At 45.0% G+C, this 20,286-nt stretch overlaps 1 protein-coding gene across 9 annotated transcripts in view; it reads right to left on the reverse strand.

The window, feature by feature from the left end:
* vav2 (vav 2 guanine nucleotide exchange factor) overlaps nucleotides 1-16,698 on the reverse strand; it is a 195,865-nt gene extending 179,167 nt beyond the window's left edge. For all 9 annotated transcript variants that reach the window (XM_056431788.1, XM_056431786.1, XM_056431783.1 and 6 more), the window contains exon 1: nucleotides 15,372-16,698. In XM_056431788.1, the coding sequence (XP_056287763.1) occupies nucleotides 15,372-15,575 (204 nt within the window). In that variant the 5' untranslated portion in view covers nucleotides 15,576-16,698. The remainder of the gene's footprint in view (nucleotides 1-15,371) is intronic.
* Nucleotides 16,699-20,286: the final 3,588 nt, after the last annotated feature.

Raw genomic sequence — 20,286 nt, forward strand, 5'->3', positions numbered from 1 at the left:
GTTAAAAATAATGATTTTTATTGTAAATATTAATGTGGTTCTTCTTGTGGCTCAAAGGAAGGCCAGTTTTATAGCTTCTCTCACCAGCATAACTGTTTTCAGCTGCGCTAACATTTAAAGGGTTTTTAAGGGTTTTCTACCCCTCCGTTAGTCTTCTAAGGCGATAACACAATGTACCACTAGAACACTGGAGACGGGCCTCTACATACCTCTGTAGAGACTTCGTTAAACACTAGAGAATAGTCATTTACCACATTAACTATGTAGAGAGTGTATTTATGATTAATTTAATGTTATCTTCATTGAAGAAAAGAAACAGTGCTTTTCTTTGAAAAATAAAGAAGAGTGACCCAACATTTTTCAACAGTAGTGTATATTAAAAAAAACAAGAAAAATAAAGGAGAGTTAGTGTACAGGAAGCAAAGGTCGGCTGACCCAGAGGCCACCGCCCCGTCCCTAAATCCCGCCCGCTGTCATGGCCGTGTGCAATTAAGTCAAATCTTTGTCTGCTAATGGAGAGCCAGACGAGCGGCGTGCCCGTCGTTGTGAGAGGACATACTCAATTTCACAGGCGGAAAGCGACTAAAAGCTTCGTCTCAATCAGATCCTCTGCGCCTCCACCTTCTGTGCGTCTCGCTCTCTCGCTCTCCCTTTCCTCTTTGCTTTTCCCCCCCCGGCAGCTTCCGTCCTATTAGATTTCTAAATTGTTTAGCTCTCTGGCGTGATCGCGCTCCGTTGCTTTCATTATGCTGACGCCAAACTGGGCTTCACCGTTTCTCCTCCTCTCACCTTTTTTTCTTCTTTGCGAGGAAGGAAAGCCCCCCCCCCCCCCCCCCTGTACCTCTTAGCTGGCACTCGCGAGAAATTGTTTTCAAATTCATCAATCACGGACGTCCAGGACAACTCGCCGGCGTTACGGGGGAAGACGGAAAAAACGGAGAGCTCGTCAAAAAAAAATCTTTAAAAAGAAAAGATAAACACTTTCTCTCTCCCTCGCTGACGGGATCGCTCGACGCCTGAAGAGGAGGACGTGCAGACGGGTGCTGAAACGCCGGCGGTAGTTTCCACGTGGACTGTGGGGTCAGTGGTTAACGGGGACGTCTTTCAATCAGGGGGTCGGAGGTTCAATCCTCGCAGTAGTCGACGTGTCCTTGAGCAAGGCATTGTGTCTACGGTGTATGAATGTGATTGGATAAGAACGTCAACTTAATGACATACACTACCGTTCAAAAGTTTGGGGTCATCCAGACAATTTTGTGTCTTCCATGAAAAATCACACTTTTATTTATCAAATGAATATAAAATGTAGTCAAGACATTGACAAGGTTAGAAATAATGATTAATATTTGAAGTGTTAATTTTATTCTACAAACTTCAAGCTCAAAGGAAGGCCAGTTGTATAGCTTATATCACCAGCATAACTGTTTTCAGCTGTGCTAACATAATTGCACAAGGATTTTCTAATCAGATATTAGTCTTCTAAGGCGATTAGCAAACACAATGTACCATTAGAACACTGGAGTGATAGTTGATGGAAATGGGCCTCTATACACCTCTGGAGATATTTCATTAGAAACCAGACGTTTCCACCTAGAATAGTCATTTACCACATTAACAATGTATAGTGTGTATTTTTGATTAATGTTATCTTTATTGAAAAAACAGTGCTTTTCTTTGAAAAATAAAGACATTTCTAAGTGACCCCAAACTTTTGAACGGTAGTGTATAATGTAATATAATGTACCCTGAATGAGATGGACATGGAATAAAGTCACTGCCTTGTGTATGTATTTTGTTTCCTCTATATATTTAGTATTGTTATTGTGTTTTATCTTTATCTTTTATGAATGTTCTAATGTCCCGCTGCTGTGATCCTGCAATCTCCCCCACTGTGGGACTAATAAAGGAATATCTAATCTAATCTGAAGAAGAGAATAAAGGGCTGTGATCAGCGTCGGGTCATCTCGGGTTCTCGTGCGATGCCACCAATGAGGGGAACTGCTTCCCTTTGTTCTCCAGAAGAGTTTCTAGGTCAGTAGACTAAATAGAAACAAACACAACTCCGCACCAACGGCGCTGAGGAATGTGTGTCGGTGTTGCGACACATCGTGGAAATATAATACGTGTCTCGCTCTTTTCTTCCTTTCCTTTTTTTTCTTCTTACTCTTCCCTCCCCCTCAAGCTTTTTTTTCAGTTCCATCGGTCCTGTACATGATTTGTTAAATTGCTCCGTGAACATTCTGCAAGATAATTTCCCCCGAGCAGATAAAAGCAACGCCAAAAAAAAAGAAGTCTTTCTTGGCTTTTGTTAACAGGGACAATTACGTTGGCATCGGTATGCACGATGGCAGCGCACTTCAGACATGATGGAGGAACCTCGGCCTGAATCCTGAAGAATACAAACAAATGGACCGACCTCCGACTGGACCCCCCCCCCCCCTTGGATATGCCTTAAAGTGTCCTTGAGACAGACACTGGGTCGGGTGGTCCTATAATGACGAGATAACTTCTCGAAGACGATAACCTGGTCATTAAAAAAAAAGTAAAAATCTACAAAATAATTTAATTCGGGGCTCAAGTTTGTTCTGCGGAGTGCGTCGGTGCTGAAGAGACGAGTCTCGATCGGCAGATTTTGATTCACCTGCCTTTCTTTCATCATAATCCATTTCATTTTTACATAGTGCTTTTTTTAAAAGGTACTCAAAGACACTTTACATGTAAAGGTGCGTTCACACCAAAAGCGAAACTATTTTTTCGCGCGACCGAATCCCATGAAAAGTCAACGTACAGACGCGTGTGGCTGCGATAGACGCGGTATTTTCCCGGGCGGCGTGTTTGGGGCGACGCGATGTGGCCGACGCGTTTTCAGCGGCGCAATTTTCGCCCCGAGTTGAAATATTTCAACTTTGAGGCGGTCATCTCGCAACTCGGGCCAATCGGCTCTTGAGTTCCGCTCTCGTAGCCCTGGAAGCGGAAGTCTTTCAGGCGTAACAGTGACTTCATCTGTGAAAGTGACCGAGCTGAGTGAGCCTACGGGTGATGTCATGAACCCAAACACGAGGGCGTTAGTGTGTGAGACGTCCACAACAAATATAAAGCAGAACTAGTGGTTAGTTATTCTGGTGGATGAAGGAGATGATAACGGTCTTTACGGAGACCAGACACAGAGATAAGCCCCGCCCCTCGCGGAGCGTCTCGACGCTCATGGTGAGAACACGGTGAACGGTCGAGCGAGTAAACTCACGCGTTTTGGGGCGATGCGAAAAATAATTCCGCTTTTGGTGTGAACGCACCTTTACAATCATACACCGTGGACACGGCTACGGGGAGCAACTCAGGGTGAAGTGTCTTGCTCAAGGACACATCGACCAGGGCGGGCGGGGATTGAACCGCCGATTGAAAGACGGACCTGCTGCCCGCCGACCCACAGTTCTGACATCGTTCCTCTGTCGCTGATGTCAGAGACGAAGAGATACTCAAATGAAACCTTCGGAGACGCCGGTGCTGATAGAAATTTAAAAAAAACTCTTCGTTTGACCGCTTGTCGTCTGGCGCTTTGTCGAAACTCCCCGACGACACGGGTTTAAAATTACAAATCGCAGAGCGACGACGGAAACGATCTCCTCCGCCCTCGGCGACCCGGCGACACGCTGCTCCACTTTGTTTGCCTGATTAACTGGAGGCCCGAGCCGCGGAGGGGAGGGGGGGAGGAGGGGGAGGGATCAATAAGCGCCGGCCTTGTATCCGAGTCGCGAGCTCGGTAACCTTACCTCTGTGCCCTGGCCAATTATGCGACGCGATCGATGCTCGTCGGTAATTGGATATATCGGAGCGCTCCTGTGTGCAAAAAGGCCCCCGAGAGAAATCCATGGCGAGTGCAACGCATCAACACTCCTCCTATACTTAGCTCCCGGGCGGCGTGCGTCACGAGGGTTCATATGAACCGTTTCCTTCGGCGAAGAGGGAGAGAGAAAAAATATATATAGCTGTTTATCTCCCCCCCCCCGAAAGAGGCTGCTAATATATTATAGTTTGTGTGTGTGTGTAGGTTTGGTGTTGTCCACAGAGCTGCTGTGCCGCTCTCCCCTGCAGCACGATCCAGATCCTAATCTGTCCTCTAGGTTGGCGAAGCGGCCGCAATCAAAAGTCTGCCGGCACAACAACTGGAATCGGGCTCCATCCACATGCACACTCGCACGTTTGAAATTTATTTAAACACTCAAAATGCTCTCACACGGCACCCTTTTGAAAAAAAGGCATGTCACGTGACCATCCGCGTGACGCCGTAGACGGGTAGCAGAATTTCGCTGCTCCGACACAACGAAGTGACGCTTTAAAAAAAATCACCCTCCGCGTTGAAATCATCCCTGCAGTTTTGTTTTTCTCGCCATCGGGGGCGTGACGACGCACTTTTTCTCGGCCGAGCGTCATCGCGGAAAGTCGCGGATGAAGACGAGAGATGTGCCAAGCCCGAGGAAGCAGAACGCCGACTGATTAACGACTAAAAGAGCCCAAATCTATTTATTTGAAAAAAGAAAAGAAAAAAGAGGAAAGGACGAAGGCTTGAGGAGCGCTTCAGGGGCAGAGATCCAGCCATCTGGCTCCGTCACGATGGAGAACGGAGCCATGGCCTCCCCTCTCTCTCTCTCTCTCTCTGGTGTTCTCTCTCTCGGAGCGACGGCGCCCAGCAGAGCGTAAACTGGCTCCGGTAAGAATCCAGGCACCATTCCACCACATGCCCAATGCTAATCACCCCCAACAACCGCTACGCAGATGGAGCCGCTTTAGAAATCAAGACGGCGTCCATAAGGCTGCGCGATCCCTTTTGTCCCGTCTCTATTGGAATGACACACACACACACACACACACACACACAAAAAGGGGACGTTTTCATGGCGGCTGACTCGTTTATCCTCAAGCGTGTCCCCCTGAGAGTTAGCTAGGTAAGATCATTATGAGAGGGGAGACTTGACCCAACAAGCCTCAACTCTTCCACTGGGGGAGGTTTTCACACATGCAAGATTTTGGAGTTCATTCTAAGAAAAAAAAGTAGAAAAAAAAGAAAAAAAACTCCACTCTCAGCAGTGAAATGCTCTCAACTAGATTAGCTGGAGGCGGCCTTTACATGACTTCACTTCAATTCTCCCTCGCAGCCTCAAAGGATGAGGTCAGCTCGGAGTTCCCCCTCTGACTTCCCTGGGGAATGCCTGGTAGAGAAAAGAGGGAAGAGTGGCTGGAGGGTGGAGGGTGGAGATAAACGCTCCACGGGCTTTAGGTGGGGGGGGGGGGGGGGTGTTGTTGTTGTTTTTGTTTTGCTCTCCCTCATTAAATACACATGACAAAAAAATCTGCATGGCCCCTGGCTGAGTAACACCAGCCGGCTGAGTCACGTTCACAAGCCACTGCAGAATGCCGGAAAAATAAAAAAAGGAGGGCGAGATTGATGCACAACAAAGGGACTTTTTCTTTTTTTTTTGCAATGTGGTTTTTAAAAAAAAGCTTGCATCACTGGGCAGACACACGGCGCTCCATCTGCTGAAGCTGCTCTGTTATTTTCTGCCCGAGCTAGTTTCCCTCTTAGATGTTTAATGATACAATAAAATCCAAAAACCTCAGGAGAGAAATGTCCCCCCCCCCCCCCCCCATCTCGTTAATTTCTTTACCCTCGAGGATTCATGTCGTTTGTACCGAAGTCGGATGAGACGTTTGAGGCCCACCGATATTTTAGAGTTCATCAAATCTGGGGACACGCTAGCCGCGGTACCCCCACCGCGGCGGCGCACATTAAAATCGGGGCCGAGCGTTCAGCGCCTGCGTTTGGAAGCGAAACCCTTTTTTTTTTTTTTATAAGAAAAAGAGTTCAGCTTGTGCCCCAGTGGGATTCAAACGTCGCCAGTTAGGCTGCCAGAGCTCTAGTGCTTAGCGTTACATCATTACTAGTCAGTGATTATTGAATCTTTTATTAAATGTAGTGATTAAAATCTGCATTTACATGTTTACTTTTTATTTTATATTGGTTATTCACAATGCAAACACTTCATATTCCCCCTTTAATGTGCGCATTGTGCCTAAAATCTGCTTCAGTAGCTCATCCAGTGGTAGCTGTGCTCTGCTATCGGCCTCTGTGATCGATTAAAGGGGCTGGTTTGAATTCTGTGGTCGTTTTGTGTCTCTCTGTGGTCGTTTTGTGTCTCTCTGTGGTCGTTTTGTGTCTCTTTGTGGTCGTTTTGTGTCTCTCTGTGGTCGTTTTGTGTCTCTTTGTTGTCGTTTTGTGTCTCTCTGTGGTCGTTTTGTCTCTGTGGTCGTTTTGTGTCTCTCTGTGGTCGTTTTGTGTCTCTCTGTGGTCGTTTTGTGTCTCTGTGGTCGTTTTGTGTCTCTTTGTTGTTGTTTTGTCTCTCTCTGTGGTCGTTTTGTGTCTCTGTGGTCGTTTTGTGTCTCTCTGTGGTCGTTTTGTGTCTCTCTGTGGTCGTTTTGTGTCTCTTTGTTGTCGTTTTGTCTCTCTCTGTGGTCGTTTTGTGTCTCTCTGTGGTCGTTTTGTGTCTCTCTGTGGTCATTTTGTGTCTCTTTGTTGTCGTTTTGTCTCTCTGTGGTCGTTTTGTGTCTCTCTGTGGTCGTTTTGTGTCTCTTTGTTGTCGTTTTGTCTCTGTGGTCGTTTTGTGTCTCTCTGTGGTCGTTTTGTGTCTCTTTGTGGTCGTTTTGTGTCTCTCTGTGGTCGTTTTGTGTCTCTCTGTGGTCATTCTAAGTCTATTCGTCATTTCCCAACAAGAAGCGTTAGCAGAACCCCCCCGGCCTCTGCCCAGTGGGCCCGTTCAGTAATCCGCCCGTGAGCAAGAGCCTGCAGCAGCCCATGTGCGGTCATTCATTTACAATGAATGAATATTGACCTCGACCACGACGCCATTCATTTGCCTGCTGCATTAAACAAGGACCGACTTCCCCGCTCTCCTATTGGCTGGAGCGGTGCTTTCTTCCCGCGCTGTGCTCCTCTACAGCCTCACAGCTATTCATCTCACTTAGAGCAGACAGTAATATCTGCAGACGACCCAAAAGCTTACGTTCCGCTGCATGTAGAGACGCGGAACTCTTCCTCTGTATTTCCCGGTGTGTTTTTTAAATCAATAACATAGCATGCTAAAAAAATGGAAATATGAATAGCAAGTCAATACAAAGTTTGTTTTCAGCTGCGTCTCTGTTAAATAATAACCGTAGAGCAGGTTGTGTGAGGTGGAATGTTAACTCCCACTTGATTAAATATCTAAAAGTGCTTGAGTAAGGAAATGATAACACAGCAATGAGGTGTAAAGTCCAACATGATCTCAATTTACCGTCCGGCAGGTGTTTTTTCTGAGGTCACCTTTCCTCATCTCCTCGCCCCCTAAAGTTAAATAACCAGGAAGCAGGAAGGCTGAACTGTAATCTCACTGTTGCAGTCCTATATCTGCTTTTTTGGGAAATTGCTTTTATGCGAGCACTGGTTATCATCTTCTTGTTTATCAGATGATTTATTTCTATTTCAACAGCATTGTTTGTCTTTTGTATTTATTTTTTAAGTCCTGGCCGGTTGCTGTCAAAGTTTCCGTTGTTTCTACTTTCCCGCAACGCAGTAACGGTCATCGGCTCCTCGAACGTCCTGACGTGCCCCTTGTGCGTCATCGTGCTTCCTTTTCTAAACGAGAGACAGATGTTCACACCTGGAAATCAACACGACACAATTGTGTTGAGGGTCTAAACCCGGGGATCTAGAGGGTGAGAGTTTTATAAAAATCATGAAGCACTATGGAGACGTAAAGCAAGTCATATTTATATTCAAGTAACAGCATTTGTTTTTGTTTTCAGGGGAATAGTAACAATTTAACCCTCCTGTTACCTTTCGGGTCAATTTGACCCCATTCAATGTTTAACATCGGTGTTCTTTCGGGTCAATTTGACCCCAGGCTGTTTTTCACTGTCAAACATATAAGAAATATCAACTTTTTTATATATTTAAAGGGCTATTTAGGTAGTCAACAAACAAACATAAAGTACCTCACACTTAAACTTGGGAAGCAATATTAATTCTAATAATTTCCTGGAGGTTTTAATTGCTGGGGTCAAATTGACCCCGAGGGTCAAATGTGTTTGTAAATGTGAAGGTAACAGGAGGGTTAAAGTATATTTTTTGAACACCCCTATGGGCCGTTCCTCTGAAGACGTTGGGGATATTTAGACGTTGTGTTTGTACAGCTGACACTCAGGGGGTGCATACCGGTTCCCTTTTTTGATCCTTGCTCGTCCGCCATTGCGAAGCCCCTTCCCAGCATCCTTACTTCTGTTTTGGAGCAAGGAGGAGAGGCATGAGGGGCTTTTCCCGGACAGACACACCCCTTTTTTTTAAAAGTAGACTGTAAGTGACTGGATGCTTAAGTGGATCGGACCGCTTAGGATCAGTTGTGTAATATTATTGGAATAATTTGGAAAGCAAAAAACTCAAAAGCTAGACTTTGCCCTGCCAGATTAAAAACACTGGTACCCAATGCAGACTTGATTTGATGATGGAACCAAGATGTACTTTTGTCAGACTGGTGATGTGCGAATGTGTTATTCGCTGTGGTTTTTTCAAATTATTTTTTGGGGTCTGTTTTGCGTTGTTCTTTATTCTTTTCTTTCTCCTTTCTCTTTGTATTGTATCCTTAAAGCCATGTCTTGTTAATTTCAATTAAAAATAAAAAAATATATTAAAAAAGAATGTCGAAAAAACCTCAAAAGCAAAAACAGCCGGACTTGGACCACCAGACCGCCTGACTGATTCCAGCTGTTCGTCGTCAATAAATACGGACATTGCTTCGGGTGAAAGCGCGTCTCGTTTCTCCAAAAAAAAAGAAAGAAGAGGTGCTTCCCCGATGGGCCCGGTCACTACGGTTTGCCCTGCGTCTCTCAGTGGGAGGTTGCAAGGGACGGAAACGTGGATGCAGTTTCGGGAATTGTCCTGTGCCTACAGATAAACTAGATTTTTTTAAGAGGATGAATTCCGTTTCCGCTTACAAGAAAGTGTCACGAGTTAAACAGCAGCAGCTGCGCAGAAGCACTTAAATCCTTCACTGCTGTTTATTTATTTTGTATACTTCTGTTTCCAAGAAAAGGGAATTTGTACTTTTAAGCCAAGACTGTCCTTCAACTGGACAAAGTTCAGGCTCCCTCCCGTTGAGAGGCATGCACATCCGCCCCGATCGAGTGACCTTGAACAGGACACTGTATTCCTCCCAGCTCGGGGGAATACGGCTCTGTATTATGTGATCTTACCCCCGGTGTGAAAAGTGGTACGATCCCCGACAGATCAATACATCGCTGTGGCCTCTTACACAACCCCTGGGATTCAAAAAAGGAACATTATTTATTCATTTATGTATTTTAACAACCTGGGTCATGTTTTCATAGCTCTGGTTCGTCATTCCTGTTGGTTATGATGATCATTTTGTCTTGTAATGAGTTGATCTGTGATCTGCAAGGAGGATCCCCCCCCCCTCTCGCGGGTTTCGGCACGTATGTGAACGGTGGATTAACAATGCAGTTTAAAACGTCAAAGTGCAAATAAACTTTTACTGCTGATCGTTAACGGAACATATTCATTAAAAATAAGCGATCGGGGAGACTCGGTGCTTTCCAGTGGCAGATCCTGATGACGGCAAATTGCGAACAAGAAATCTGTGTAGACATCGGCTAATGGCGAAAATCGTGTTTTTTGAGGGTTTTTCACATAAATACTTGACAGGGAATTAGGATCCGTTTAAGTTAGCTTCCAATTGCTTTTCTCCATATCATTTGAAGTGTGTGTTTTTATGCAAACAATCACTCTAGACGTCAATAACAAAGTAAAAGGATAACATTTAGAATATTTTACGGTTCACGGCGACTGGATTTTAGAGGCAGACGCAAAAGATATCTCCATACTTATTACACATACCGTCTGTGACCATGTTATTGAAACCTGCCGACCAGCATACTGCCCCTGAACTGATCCTAAGTCGGTGTGAAAGACGGGACTACTTGCCGTGACACGGCGGACGGTTAAGAAAAAGACATTTTCCATCCCCTCGAGTAATAAATGTCAACCCACGGGCGACACACGCATCGTTACAGTTGGAGTTAAAAAGCGTTCCCTGACCTTAGGACGCAGGATGTGCTCATACAAAAGGGTTAGGAAACCTCTGGCCTGGTCCCGGACCCCCTCTTCCCCCCCCCCCTGCCCCCATCAATCCCATTAGCTCCCAGTGGCAACGCCCCGGCTGTGCAGCGCGGGACGTGTCCCTAACGAGCTCCATTAGCAGTATTACCTGCATCCGGCGCACGCCGGGGGTCACGGGGTCAGCGCTAGATGGAATGCAGAGATTAAATTACCCCTGGGGGGGAGGGGAGGGGGGGGGAGGGGGAGACACACCGGTGGGTGGTTGTCGCAGAAGACGCAAACAAAAGACGTTGAGATTAAGGAGGCGGGCTGGCATTCACCACAACGTTGATCGGATTTCAAACCCGGCAGAGCTCTTTGAGCCTCAGCCCGAGGTTTTACGCTTCTAGAGATGACTCCGTCTATTTCAATGAGAGTTATTGACGACCACGATTACAATTGCTTGTATTACTACTTCAAAACAATAGCATCACACTTTGAACAGCGCTCGACTGCTCTGATGAACGAACACAGCGGTCCTGCTTTCTGTTCCGTCAGCGCTTCTCTCCAGACACGCAGTTCACACTAATGAAGAGCTACACTAAAAAAAAGAGACATATTTGTTTTTTGTGTCTCAAAAAGTCGATGGAGACCAAACCCGACGAGCCAAACGTTACGACGGGTGCAAAACAAAGCTGGAGTAGTAAATAAAGAAGCCACATGTCTTGTGTTTCACTGGACACTCCATCACATCGGGTCATTCTTGTAATATGATATTAATACACAACATTCTTCTGACAATATTTGTGTGGATTTGAAAGTTTGATTCAGGGGAATTCTCGGGCCCCTCCATAACTGTGATGGAATATTGGAAACCCTGAGGTCCATTGTGTTTGCAACCTGACGTTCACGCTGGTGCCGCACTCTTTAATTGCAGGTTTGCAGCTATAGAGTCGTTGGGGATGTTGTATGAAAAAAAACAGAATCTATAGAATAAAAATAGTATTCAATCCCAGCTCCTGTAACTTGCCGGTGGGAGCCGGACAAAGAAGGAGAACTCTTATTGAGAATGGAAGCGGCAAGCTCAGTGTGAGACCCCCCCACACACACACACCCACGCAGGCACACACACACACACCTGAGTCATCCCAAAGGTATTCACAACGACCTCACCAACTGTACGAAGAAGAAAAAAAGAAAGAAAAAGAAAATCTAACACACACACACCTCAGTATTGTCTTGGAGCCTGAGGCACTGGATTCTGTGTGTATATATATATTATATATATATACACATTTGAGCTCCAAAGCAACGGTGCTTATTAAGCGGCCAAGGTAAAGAAGCCTCGCCATCCTTATAAAAAAAATACAACCAGCGATTAATTTGACCGCCTCAACAAAAGGTAAGAACAGCTTCTTCCCTCGGCCCGTGACTCTGATGAACACTTAATCAGACACATCCACATACTTGCACTATCGCCTCTTTCTTTCTGCACTAACATCCCCCAATTCATTGTCACTGTTGTTTTTATATCGTACATACATGTTGCTATTCTGTTGTCTTCAATGTCTTTTTTATATGGCCAATAAAGCTGATTCTGAAGTTTGACTTTTTTTGGGCGGGAGATACTTCCCGCCTTTTCTCCGCGTATCGAGGCAGAGCTCACGGTTCACCTGAGAAAAACCAACTTCTCGCATGAAAACAAAAAATTTTCACTGTTAAAAACACAAGAAAAAAGAAAAGAAAAAGTTTACTATCTTCTCCGTCTGCAAGGAACTTCATGTGGAAATAATCCCGGCTTTGGACGTGGTCCGAGACTCAACCCGACATTTACTGCTCGAGCGGCTACTTTCAGATGTCCGTGACACGGGTACTTAAAAGTTCATTGCTCCGTCAGTTACTCCGTGTGAGTATCACGACACACTTCCTCGCTGTGAGCTGGAATAATGCTCGGAAGGATGCTTCCACTTATTAGACACTTGAATGCATATTTCCCCGTGCAAAACAAAATTATTATTTTGCCAAAACGTTTCATCTGTAAAATACCGGTACACCGTTAAAAGGAGTCAGGAAAATCCCCAGAGAGAAGACCTACACCTTCAAATGCTGCTTTTTTTGCACCAGTAACTAGCCAAAAACACAAATATATTCTGTGTACAATGGTTACTAAAGGGAAGAGAAAAAACTGCACATCCTCAACTTGTAGATGCCAGAATCAGCAGTGTCGGTTGATGTCGGTTCATTTCCGTTACCTGAACCGGCACCAAAACCCCCCGCGATGCGCGAGGAGAACACGCCAACTCAACACATTTCTGGGTTTTCAAGGTGGGACGAGAATCAAAACCTGACCCCAAAGCGGTCTCAAACCGGATCGCACAACAACAAAAACTACGCCCTGAAAACCGTTAACAATCTCAAACCAGAAAAACCCACGTTGGAAAACCCTTAAAGCCGCGGAGATAAAAGTCAAAGTCACAGATCCAGATGTCCATGTGCCGCTTTATGGACGCTCTCCACCAAAACCGACTGGCTCTCCTGAGCTCTCCAGAATGCACCGAGGCACGAAGGTATACACCGGAGGACAAACTGGGGTCGCTGCCAGTGTTTAAATTGGGACGAGGGTCCGTTAGAATTTTTAAAAAAGGGAGAAGCACTTCCATTTTCACTGGGCGTTACTCTTTCCCGATGTGGCGGCGGGTCGCACAGCATTAAGACGTACACGTTAGCGCCCAAGTCAAACATACCGGGACGGACTTAACTCAATTTAAGAACGCATTAATCAGGGGCAAAGAGTGTAATCGCTCCACTTCCCCCTCGTCTTCATTAGGCCCAGTGACTCGGAGTGTTAGAGCCGGCGCGCTCCCTGACCTTTCCGCTTATCATGAATCACACGCGACTGTTCTGCTGCCAGGGTTTGGTTAAACCCGCACACACACACACACACACAGACACGGATTAGTGGGTGGATCAAAGCTAGCCATCCAGACCACTCTCTCTCTCTCTCTCTCTCTCTCTCTCATGGAAGCCAGTGGCCCTGAGCTGATAAGTCCCGGCTACTGGTGGTTACCAGGCAAAAAGAGAAGGGAAGACCAAAGGTTAGGGTTGCAACCCAACATTCATTATTTTCAGAAGCAGTGAGCATGTAAACATAGATACGCCCCGTCATGTGATACAGATAATGGCCAGATGGCCTTTTTGCATAGAGGCCCCAAAACCCATAACAAGCTATTACTACTACGTTACTATTTTGATCGTTTTGAGATGTGGTTTCCCCGAAAGAAATTCTCCACTCGGACGCTACGTCTTCAGTTTATTTATCTACACAAAAGTTCTCTCTCGAATATATATATAAAACGCAAAACCATCGGCCCGTTCCTGCTCCAAACTATCGTCTTTATATCGGCCTCTGGACGGATTATCGGAACGGAACGGAGTGCGGATGCCGTTTCTGTCGATGCCCTACGGGACGCTTTACCACTCGAAGCACACTTACCAAGAAAGCAGCAGCCAGCAACGCAGCGTGAAAAGCCAGACGGATGGATCCGACACACACCCACGCACACACACACCATCATGTTATTGTGACAGAAACTGGGCCACGGGAGGCGTGCCGAGAATATCAGACTACTGTGCCCCGTGGGGATCGCGTTTTAGTTTGGCCTGAGTAGATACCTGGAAAACACTGTGCGGGCCGAGAGGGGGGTGGGGGGAGGGGGCGGCAGCCCTGATCTACCCACAGCGCAGGTTCCCCCGACTTCAATCACTGCGCGGTGAACGAAGGGCTCAGTCGACGGGAGCGTCGGCCACAGAGCACCTGCGTGTCGACTTCCCGCGCTCAACCGACGCTTCCTCGCGTCGGCTTACGGAAACACGGAGTGAGCTCAAGAGGAGAGCTTCAAGGAGGCCGAGGACCTCCGAAAACCGAGCCGCCGCAATGCCTCTCGCTCTTTGAAAGGACTCGCGGCGACCTTCACTCCATCGTTTGCCTCCAAACCCTCTTGAAAAATACGACATGGGTAAACACAAGCATCCCTGGATTTGAAAAGGGAAACCATACAGGTTCACCGAATCGAGGAGATTGGCGGCCCGAATCACTCGTGATCCCCTCAAGGATTTCGCTCTACTTGTCTACCCGCCGAGGCGCCAGAAAAGGTTCAACAAAAACACAAGGGGAAAACAGATTAATATATTTGGTCTCGGGACTGGATAACGCTCTTTAAACCGGAAGCAAAAACAACGTGTCAAATCCTTTTCCCCCTGACAACAGGATGCAGCGGAACCTTGAGACGTCCAAAACAGTGACGCGTTTGGCGGAAGACCAAAAAAAAGCAGAAGACAAAAACAAGAACGTTAGCTCCAAAACAAATATGCATGGCACCTCGCTCCAGATATACAGGACTGTCTCAGAAAATTAGAATATTGTGATAAAATTCTTTATTTTCTGTAATGCAATTAAAAAAACAAAAATGTCATGCATTCTGGATTCATTACAAATCAACTGAAATATTGCAAGCCTTTTATTCTTTTAATATTGCTGATTATGGCTTACAGCTTAAGAAAACTCAAATATCCTATCTCTAAATATTAGAATATCATGAAAAAGTATACTAGTAGGGTATTAAACAAATCACTTGAATCATCTAATTAACTCGAAACACCTGGAAACACATTTTCAAATGTTTGATTTTGTTTTGCTGTTATTTTTTTTTTTTACTTGGTCTGAGGAAATATTCAAATTTTATGAGATAGGATTTTAGAGTTTTCTTAAGCTGTAAGCCATAATCAGCAATATTAAAAGAATAAAAGGCTTGCAATATTTCAGTTGATTTGTAATGAATCCAGAATGCATGACATTTTTGTTTTTTTAATTGCATTACAGAAAATAAAGAACTTTATCACAATATTCTAATTTTCTGAGATCGTCCTGTATATCCACTGACTGTGGCTGTTCTTGGTGGGAGAGTGGAAGTGGGCTTCTTATAGACAGGAAGGATTAAATATGTGGAATAAAATCCAGGAACGGGATGCTGTTAAAAAAAATGTCATTCCAAACCTCATCCAAATCACGCATGGACCAAGAAACCCCCAAGGTGTGAATGAGAAGTGTGTGTGTGTGTGTGTGTGTGTGTGTGTGTGTGTGTGTGTGTGTGTGTGTGTGTGTGTGTGTGTGTGTGTGTGTGTCACATCAAACAGCATCATCACATTGCCGGGTTGGAAGTTCACAACTCACCTGTGACATCTGGGGTCTGAAATTTATCTCCTTTAGGTCCACGGAACCCGGCGAGAGGTTGTGCAACATCTGGCACAGGAGCACCCCGTCGCGCAGAGCCTGCGCCAGGTCGAAGACGGCCGCCGAGGGCCACACGACCCGGTGGTTCGGGGGCAGGACCTTGCAGTCTATCAACCACCGCCCGCATTGCCTCCATTCCTCCATAGCGGTTCCGGGGGTTGCGGGGTGGAGGGGGACTCCCCGCACACACACACACAAAGTATCTGAGCCGAGTCCCCGAATTGGCTCCCTGTGGCGGAGCAACTGAGAGCAGCGGGGAAGGGGGAGGGGAAGGGGGGGTGGGGGGTGTTGCACGGCGCGCGAGCAGCCACGCTACGATCCGCTCCCCTACCTGTGTGCCCGGGAGTTTTTGTATTATTATATCATTCGCTGTCAGCTGGATTTTGATCAGGCGGTTTGGCAACCGTGCGTCACCGCGCTTACATTCCCGTCCATCCCAGACGGACGCGCGTCGACTCCCCGGTCTCCGGCGACACGGGGGGAATGGGAAAGAAGAAGAAAAATAAAGAAAAATAAAGACTCGAAATCATGACACGGATCCAGACGACAGAGACGTGCTACGTGAATTTTCTCTTCTTCATTCTTAAAAAGTTTGCTTCACATATTCCATCCACCTGGGGGGGGGGGGGGTGCCGGGGGGTCAGGCGTTCCAGCAGCGGGTAAGAAAACAGCTGGAAGCAGCGGAGGGTTTTGTCATGTACCCACTTCACTGTAGTGGCTCACATTGCAGTGACACACACACACAGCACAGCCTCACGATACGGTGTGTGTGAGGGGGGGGTGGGGGGTTAGAAAACAACAACACACAGCGGTTTCAAGTCCGTTTAGTGGAACCAAAAGCCCGGAGTCCGCGACTGGACATTTGCATCAAAACGTTCCCTCGGAAGTTAAAGGTCCACAAAAAAAAGAAGAAGAGAGGCAACAACAAGAACTTCCCGTAATATCCACAGCAAACAATAAAGAGAGGGAGAGAGAGAGGGTGTGTGGGGTGGAGAGAGAGAAAATAGATAACACACACAAAACACAGGGCAGGGTTTGCACAGCGGCTCCGGAACCCTCTTGTCCACTCAACGCTCGGGCTGAACAACGCGCTCCGGCAGCGGAAGTATTTCCAGGAGGACCAACAAAAATCAAAAGAGAAGAAGAAGAGTAGAGCCCAGTGTTTGCGTTCATCCGGTAAACGCTACTTTGTTTGGCGCTCCGCTACAATTGCGCCGCCGCTGCTGCTGCTGCTGCGCGCGCGTGTGTGTGTGTGTGTGTGTGTGTGTGTGTGTGTGCAGCTTGGCATGTCTGTGATTTCTGCCTCCCTTCCGTTCACGTCCTCTCGCGCGCGCTCTCTCTCTCGCTCTCGCTCTACCTCCCTCTTCGTTTCCCTTTCCGACGGGGATGTTTCGCGGTCCCGGCTCTAGACCCACAAACATGGGGAGAAAGCGCTTCTCGACTCGAGCGGTTCAGGAAGAGGGGCGAGGGGGGCGCGAGCTCGCACGTGCCGATTACCTCGCGCAAAGGTAAAACTTGCCTCGAGTGGCAATATATTCGTTAAAGTGGCTCCCTACTCCCAATGATGTGGGTTTAGGCCGGGGAATATCTTTTTATTTTATTCTTTTTTTTAAACGGGAATGTGTGTATGCGCCCTCTGGCGGAGGAGGCGCGCATTGCACGTGCTACTGACACGAGGGGGTTTAAAGAGCGACAGTTCAAACATATATGACTGAGCGTTGGCAGGTGTGCTTTGGAGGTAGCTAGTAGCTCGTGGTTTTCAGTACAATCTGATTTTTGTATAGTGGATTGTTGTGAGAATTCATGTGATTGTATTAAAACAATGATTTGGGATTTTTGGGGGTGTATTTGGTATTAAAGGGACAGTCCCCTCCCTAATGTTATGTGTCACATTTTATATTCTCACAGCCAATACCATGACTGTGATACTGCACAGCCATTTATTTATTCTAAAATACAGAAACAGAAGTAAACAAACTGGGGGGTGGAGTTTGAAAGGCTTCGGCAAAAGTATAAAAGACACATTAAAGTTGTATTGCGGGAAACTTAGGATCAATGTGTTTTTCTGGAGGTTTACCCATAAAGACTAAAAATGAAATGATGAAAATTGAAGAATGTGCCATAGCCTCTGCCTCTTCAAATGTCATCATTTTATTTTAAAAGTCTATGCACGTCACTGAACCCTTTAATGCTATTAAAGACCCCACCAGAGGCATCCACACACTCAGGTACACAAACCACTCAAGTTACCATGGTTACTGAGCAGACCACCCCTGAATGATAAACATAATACAAACCTATTATTCATTTATTTTCTTAACCAGTTTTGGTTCTTATATATCATAATAAACTATATGTGACTGTATACATTCATTACAAATATACTGAAATATTGCAAGTTTATTTTTTAATATTGCTGATTATTTTCAATAAGAAAACTCTAAAATCCTATCTCATAAAATTTGAATATTTCCTCAGACCAAGTTAATGAAAAAGATTTATAACAGCTGAGTGTTTGTCAAGGCTCAGGAAACCCTTGCAGGTGTTTGAGTTAATTAGACAATTCAAGTGATTTGTTTAATACCCTACTAGTATACTTTTTCATGATATTCTAATATTTAGAGATAGGATATTTGAGTTTTCTTAAGCTGTAAGCCATAATCAGCAATATTAAAAGAATAAAAGGCTTGCAATATTTCAGTTGATTTGTAATGAATCCAGAATGCATGACATTTTTGTTTTTTTAATTGCATTACAGAAAATAAAGAACTTTATCACAATATTCTAATTTTCTGAGACAGTCCTGTATATCATAATAAACTATATGTGACTGTATACACCTATCTACTGATATACATATATATATATATATATTATATATGTGTGTGTGTGTGTGTGTGTGTGTGTGTGTGTATTTAAGGTGGGATGTTAAAGTAAGATTGTGTTTCAGTTAAAAGTTGTGGTTACAAAAATAAAACATTCAAGCCACTACACCTGGTACGGAAAAATACGATTGGCTCATCATGACTTGTCCCGATCATACCTGTGTTTTTTATGGTGATGTCATAAAGTCAGAGAAACACTGAGTTGGCATGTGAACGTTGGAATCCATTAGAGCTGCGTTAGAACCGAAAAAGAAGGGAGCCCCTTTTTTATATATATATTGTTAATACTTTCTTTTTTTTTGTGGATATTGTATAGTTTTATTCTCATTCTCTTTTTTTTTTCTCTTTTTGCTGTAGGTGTGCTGTTTGCATTTGCATTTCATTTCACGAACCGATTATACTTGTATATGTGACAATAAAACTAAAAAACTTGAACTTGAAACTTTTTGAAACTTTATGAACTTTTTTAGACATATTCTCTTGCCCTTAACAGTGTAATCTGTCCTCAAAAGTGGAGTGGCCTTGAAAACCTGTATGCCCTGGTGTATATTTGGAGGAGGCTTTTCTCCCAACGACCGTGACCAATCCTTCAGCGGGTTCTACTTGAACAACACTCTCTGGACTTGGACCCATCCATGCAAGGCTGTTGCCTTTTTTTGTTTGCCTTAGGGGGCTTCTATTCTCTATTATCATAATCAATGTGTCTCTGCACTGCCAGTACCACACTCCTTCAAAGTATCTGTTATTAAACCTCTCCCTGAAGAAGCCCACTCTGGATCCAGAAGTGTTGGCTAACTACAGACCCTCTCTCCACCTCCCTTCCTCTTGTTTCTCACAGCACCGAGCGGCACTGGTGAAAACAAATGACCTCTTCTCTTAATGGCAGCATAGACTCTCTCCTCTCTGTCCTGGTCTTGTTAGACCTTAGTGCTGCATTCGACATGATTGACCCATGACATCCTGTTACAGAGTCGATTGGAGTTTCAGCATTCATTTACGGCAGCTAATTTGTTTTTAAATCTTATTTATCAGATCGATCGGTTTGTGTATGTAGCCGATGGATTCGATATAACCACCAACGTTAATCACGAGGTTCCACAAGGTTCTGTGACCAATTTTCATTTACTTTACCATGCTTCCTTTATTCCTTTGGGCAATAAACGCCATAAACTTTATATTATTGATACTCAATATGATACTCATATATAACCATATGAAAAACCCAGACCAACTAAACCAACTCTGTAAATTCAAGCATGTCTTGAAGAAAACATGGACAACTTTGAACTGCAACTTCTTGAACTCAAACAAAAATTTTTAATCGTCCCTGTAACCTCCCTGAGCACCTATCATTGATGGTTATCTGGTGATGTGGTTTCTGTCAAATTGCCACCACTCCTGGCATCCAACACCACTGTAAAGTCTTGGTGTTTTAACTCTTGATAAAGAAAAGCAAATCAAGCAAATCTCAAATCTCAGTCAAGGATTCTTTCATCTTCAAAATCAAAATCAAAAATCTCAAAAAGAAAAAGAGGTGCAACGTTTTTTTCTCAAAGACTGTTACTAAGCTCTTATTATCAGGCTGCTTATAATAAATTAGTTTATCCTCTTCCTCATCAGTCCCTCCAGAGATGCTGCAGCTCTACTAAAACCTAGAAAACCAAAACAAAGAAAAACTGCTGCTCTTGCTCCTGGCTCCACTGGCTCCCTTTCTGCACTCTCTCTTTCAAAACTTTTAAAATTCTTCTCTTCACCCTATTGGTGATGCTCCATCATATCTCTCATATATTGCTTTGTAGAAGTATATTGTAGTCGCCGCTCTAGCTAGAGCTCACTAAACTAAGTTAGGAATGTAGGGAGTAGTATGAAGTGCAAAAGTTTTATGGAAGCCCCTACTTTATTCAGTCAGCTCTTCTTTCAGTCACCAGCTTTCAATTCAGTCCGAGAGCAGAAGAGACACCTTAGATTTG

This window comes from Pseudoliparis swirei, chromosome 15, assembly GCF_029220125.1.
Source record: "Pseudoliparis swirei isolate HS2019 ecotype Mariana Trench chromosome 15, NWPU_hadal_v1, whole genome shotgun sequence".
In the NCBI taxonomy this organism is placed as follows: Eukaryota; Metazoa; Chordata; class Actinopteri; order Perciformes; family Liparidae; genus Pseudoliparis; species Pseudoliparis swirei.